Here is a 6,000-nt window from a genome sequence, read left to right on the forward strand (position 1 = left end):
GTTTGGGTAAGGAATGTTAGTATTTGTGCTTGTATGAAATAGAACTTCTATTTGACTGACTATACAAAAAACTGTAATGTCAGTTTTGATGGGTGTGCAAGGTGTTGGAATGTGGATCGTAAGGCAACTGTACAGTTGTCAAAAGATCGGAGATGTGTACATGAAGCATTTGTATAATTTGATATTTAACCAAGTTCTAGTGATGCCATACATCTACTTGCAGACACTGAGATGCATGTTTTGTTTTCCAGGTACTTGCCTCCAGAGTGTTTTGTAGTTGGCAAAGAGCCACCAAAGATTTCTAATAAGGTTGACGTATGGTCAGTTGGAGTAATCTTTTTCCAATGCCTTTATGGTAGAAAGGTAAGGAAAATGTTGTTTGAAAATCTTAGAGTTTTAGTGTAAATGCGTAGACTGTGAATTATAATCATAAAGACGTGAATCTACGTGGAAAATTACTTGTGTTACTTTTTGGTGGTGTGCATTGATACTGCAAGAAATGTAGAAAATCTTGACTGAAACTTTTATTTACCAAATGAATGGTTGGCAGTTTGTATTAACACTGCAACAACTTACTATAGCATAAATATTTACGAAATCAGAGTAGTTGGATAACTCTCATGAAGAAAATCGTGTGCTTATTTTTCAGCCATTTGGCCACAATCAATCACAGCAAGATATCTTACAAGAAAATACAATATTAAAAGCCACAGAAGTTCAGTTCCCTGTCAAACCTGTTGTAAGCAATGAAGCCAAGGTAACTTTTCATATGATCTCTGAGTAACAGTTAAAACATTCATCATAAAGGATTCCGCTGTAAAATTCTGTTAAGTTAAGAATGCTGTGGGACGTAGTAACTAAACATGTAGGAAAACATAATGGAGAACTAGTATTTTGATGTTTTTATTTAAAGAAACTTACTCTGGGGCTTCTCAAAAATCATGTACTTCAAAGCGAGACTATATATATATATATATTCCAGAAATTTGCAAGCGTTCTTAAAGTAGGCCGCCTCAAAAATTGTCTGCTTTGCTTCTTCCCAGAGGACCTTATCTGTGTCACTCGGGCTGTCTCACTAGATGTTCTTGTGAAATACTCCTGCTAACAGTAACAAGCTCTTTCTGAAAATAATGAATGTTATTCTCTGCAGCCTTATTGGCTTGAAGAACTATTTGACTACCAAATACCTGGAAGATATGCCTGCTAACACTCTTCCCCTTGAAAGGTCATAGTATGTGTGTATTAACTCAAAGCTGAGTTTAGAAACATAAATTCTCAAGGTTAAGAATCTCTAAGATACGTTGATGCTGATTCAGGAAATAAGACTGCCAAAACAGTTGATCTGCCACAAAGGTGTGGATGGCAATGTTTCCTGTATTTAAAAATCTTATTTTGAAACATCTGTAGTATCAAACTCATCTCCGCAGACTAGCTATTCAGAAACAGTTTAAGGTGGTTTCCCAAATGATTGCTGCTGTGAGCATCCATAACACAAATCCAATTCTGTGAATGTGGAAGAAAACATTATGTATGTGTTACTTGTTTGTAAACTGTCCCAATTTTTGAAAGATATATTCATGGCCAGATGCAGTAGAGATGTGCTCATTGAAAAAAATGCCAAGATAGTAGAATGCCTATGCAAGTTTCAGCAACTAATTAAACATACTTGGATTTGGGACACAAGCTGCAAAAAATTTAGGAATGTTAAGATTTAGCTTCTAAAGATTAAAAGGAAAAGAAACCTATTTCTAGAGGCTGTAACTTCCCAAGAAAATAAGTCTTTTGGGTACATACACCTGCTGTTACAATTTGTGGTATATTTCTGTTGGTTATATTTTCTAAAAGAAGTGTTAGTGAGCGAGTTGCAGTTAAGGTTATGAAAATTCGGTTGAAGAATTGTAGTTTGTCCTGGGTTTTTTGTTTGGTTGAGTTTTTTGTTTGGTGTTTTTGTTTTTTCATGCGCATTTGGAAGAATTGTGTCTCTTGAATGCAGCTGACAAATACGCATCATATAACTGATAACATTACATGTTAACAGTTTATATCCCTGTCTTCTAATTTTGCGTTTCTTGGTCATTAGTAGTTTTTATATAGAGGATGTCAGGAAAGAGTAGACAGTTCAGCATGGAGAATTGGCAACTTACTTTACATTCTCTGTGTATTCCATGTTCTGTTTGTTTGAAAGACTAAAATAAACTTTCAGTGTTCTCCACTCTTACTAACATTGTCACGATAGCTGTAAGAGAGAGGGAGAAATTATTCTCCAGTGGAAATGCTGTAAAAACATTTCTGACTAACTTGTAAATTCAGGCCATTTATGATGACTGTGTAGAATCCAAATTGTCTTTCAGATTTATAGGCATGGCAGTTGGAAAAGAACAGCTTGTAAACTGAAATTCTGATTTGGAAAACATGGAGATGAAATAAGTATGGAACCTGAAATGACATTGTTAGTTTTCAGACTGTGACTATCCTTTGATCCTCCTCACTTTTTCCTGTATTGTGCAATGTTCTCCTTTGCATCACAGTAATGTGTCTGCAGTGCCACAGAAGCATGAAGTATTTTACAAACATTTTAGACACAAACTGTTACTCTGAGGATCTTGCAAACAACTCTTAACAATTCATTTGTTACGAAGGATTTATTATGAAGAATTTGATTAAAATCCATAATGTCCGAGAACATGTGGATATATATTAACAGATGTGCATGATTTTTATTTTGTACCTTGTTCATGCTGGATATGTAAATTATAGAAGTAAATTCTAGCAGGATTCTTTGGAACTTGTATCACAGATTTTTTTCCTTTAATCTCCAGTTTTTAATTGGAGCAAAGAACAAACAGCTGAACAGATCTATCAAAGAAAAGAGATGTAATTCTTTTAAATTAAGTTCTAAATTAAGTAATGATGTGCTAATCAGTTCTGTAGCAATAATAAGGATTTTTTGTCATTAAATGTTGAAGCCCAAGCTCTCAGGAGACCAAATGTTCTGTGTATGCTAGACATAAGACTTGACAGAAACTTTCAGCACAAAATGATTGGCATACATCGTATGGAGCTAAACATAGGATAACATAGTGTCTCAAGAACAGTCCTGAAGCTAGCTACAGAATTTTTCAATTGATTAGATATTTTTAAGTGGATGGGATTGAGTTTTTTCTGGGAAAGGAGTTCCAACTAGGTAGTTGTTTCTTAAATAGTCTATTAGTTATTTAATGCCTATTGAACATGGCAACCACCATTGTCAAATTTCACTTTTTTGCTCTATTCCGTCATGGCACATGTGCTAATGCCTGCTTACAAAGGTCAGCTAAAGCGTTGAAATTCTGTCGCTGCATCTTCCATCTACCGCACAGCTGAATGGTTTTAGAGGCTCTGTGGAGCTCCTTTCTACCCTTTCAATCCTCTGACATTTGCTACTGGTCTTTACGAAGCTGTTCAGGGATAACAGATGCAGAATTCTAATTGTGTGAGATGCTGTTTTACTTGTAAATATAGCTCCTAAACATGGAAATACATATTTGAAGTGTGATTATTTGAAGCCAATTTATTTGCTGTGGGGTTTTTTTTCCCGATGTGATGTTACATTTTTTCATTGGACTCAGTAGTAAAATGTGACACTGTCATTTGAAATTAATTACATAAGAACAAGAGTTTGTTTAGAAACTAGTTTATCCAGGAGGACATGCATATTTGCTTGTAAGCAGACGTAATTATTTGGAATGGTATTGTAACTTTTTACATTTCTTTTCCTAGGCCTTTATCAGACGCTGTTTAGCATACCGAAAAGAAGATAGATTTGATGTCCACCAGCTGGCTAATGATCCTTATCTTCTCCCTCATATGAGGAGATCAAATTCTTCAGGAAACTTGCATATGACTGGGCTGGCAGCATCCCCTACACCACCTACTTCAAGCATTATTTCGTACTGAAATTTCTCCAACTGAGGAATGGCATGATACCTTTGTGTAGTTTCCAGATGCAGACTTGAGCTTGAAAGCATTTGAGTGTTTTTTCACAGGACAAGTTTGATAACTGTGTTTTCAGACTGAAGTCCTCCTACATAGTGTCATTTGTATGATTGGAATGGATCATGGACTGTGAATAAATGTACCCTTCTGAGAAATACCTTTAAACGTTGAAGGACGACACTGCCTGTTGCACACTAACAGGTATATTGTGTTTAAGACTGAAGAAAAGGTTTTTAGTTTTTTCTGGGGAACATTGTAAATAATCTTTTTAATACTTAAAGTACATTTGGTTGATACTGGAAAGTTCTAACATGAAGGGTAGTTCTTCATTATTTAAATAAAAAAGGGTAGTGAGCAAATTTGAAAACACAGGAAAAATTCCGTGCCTGGTTATAAACTAAATAAACTGCCATCTTTCCAAGACACTGATCTTTTGAAACCAAAGGAAGGAGTGTGAGATGTCAAAGATATGTTCTGTATCAGATTCCTCAGATAAAATTGTAGTATTTTATTTGGCAACTCAGGCTTGTACCTCTAAAAATGTGGTGGTGTTTCACTGAATTTAGATTGGAAGGGTGATATGGAATTCCTGGTACTTATTTCTCAAATAGATTGCTAATTTTGAAATCTGCTCAATTTTCTAAAAATACTATACTTGCTGTGGTATTGAAACTTGTGAAACTTTCCAGGCTTCTGATAAAAGCAAGCAACAGTATGAAACCAAATGCAAACAGGTAATGTATAATGTTCTATGCAGGAATAATGATAAATTCCCTTCTAGCTCTATTGTAAATTGTTGTACAGATGTCACATTTTCAGTTAAATTTCAGCAACTTATTCCTGTACAAATGTTTAAAGTATGGCTTTTTCTAATTGGATATTGTATTATTTTTAAGTCTCCCTCAAGGCGCTTTTAATTGCTGCTAAATGACGTTGCTTTTACTTTTGCGAAAGAATCAAATGACCTCCTTACGGTGCAAGTCAACTGTACGTTATAGAGAGATTAAGAGTAAGTAATTCATTAACAATCAAGGCATGTAAAACAGATCTGTGTTGGCAATATACAGTACAGTTCTTTAAGTCAGTTTATTGCGTTCTCAACCTGCAGAGCGCATTGATACTAGATGTAGAAGTTGCTCATGGTTATTCTCTATTTCTGGAAGTTCCTATCAACAAGGAAATGTTTCTTGTGGCTTGTACAGATATTTTAAAATGTGAAACATTTTCTAACTGCCTTGTATGGTAGAAACTTATTTTTCAGAACAGTGTATCTCTCTCCCGTTCACTATTCTTTTTACTATCCCATTCTTGATGCTGAGTACCTATATGTAATTTTGTCCATGTTGCAGAAAAAGGAGGCTGTATTACCACAGGTTTTCATTTAGTATTGTACAGTTAAACTGTTGCTCTTGTTTCTGATGTTGCAAGCCATTTTGTTTTCATTGTATATAAAGAAACATTAACTGTCTCTTTAAGATGCTGCTGAAATTGTAGAGAATGTAGCCAAACCAGTAATAAACAATGACAGTTGAAATTTCAAGGTTTTCATTGTGTGTTTTTTGCATTTCCACGAAGGACAAATCAGCTAACTGTATCACTGAGCTACACTTAGCTATTTAAAGCAAACTCTCCATGATTACAAACAAAAGGCCAGTAATAGAATAATTAAGTAACATTGGAGGTGAAAGGGGAGGATTCCATGAAACTTAAAACATCTGTCTTAACGAAGTAACCAAAACATCATTTCACTGAATAGACCTCACAGAAATAACTTTAAGTATTTCAACGGGTCCTTCTATAATTCTTTAACCATGGAATAAAATTAGACTCAAATAGTGGCTCTTTCTGCCTTATATTACACCAGAGTACTCGGACTGCATCCTTTTCACCCTCTACAGTGCGAGACCGAGTGCAGGGTTCAAGGAGAATGTGCCATAGCTGTAGGCTTCCATTAGATTTCATTCCTTCTTATTCTGCATGTGTCAATATCAGAAGTTAAATCGAAGAATGTTTTGCCTAAGGAAA

General features: G+C 35.1%; 1 protein-coding gene across 3 annotated transcripts in view; it reads left to right on the forward strand.

Moving 5' to 3' along the window:
- The window catches only part of TLK1 (tousled like kinase 1), a 69,990-nt gene extending 64,475 nt beyond the window's left edge, over positions 1 to 5,515 (forward strand). For all 3 annotated transcript variants that reach the window (XM_076342621.1, XM_076342620.1, XM_076342623.1), the window contains exons 19-21: positions 252 to 363; positions 650 to 757; positions 3,760 to 5,515. In XM_076342621.1, coding sequence (XP_076198736.1) covers positions 252 to 363; positions 650 to 757; positions 3,760 to 3,936 — 397 coding nt within the window. In that variant the 3' untranslated portion in view covers positions 3,937 to 5,515. The remainder of the gene's footprint in view (positions 1 to 251; positions 364 to 649; positions 758 to 3,759) is intronic.
- Positions 5,516 to 6,000: the final 485 nt, after the last annotated feature.

The sequence above is a fragment of the Aptenodytes patagonicus genome, chromosome 6, assembly GCF_965638725.1.
Source record: "Aptenodytes patagonicus chromosome 6, bAptPat1.pri.cur, whole genome shotgun sequence".
NCBI lineage: Eukaryota > Metazoa > Chordata > Aves > Sphenisciformes > Spheniscidae > Aptenodytes > Aptenodytes patagonicus.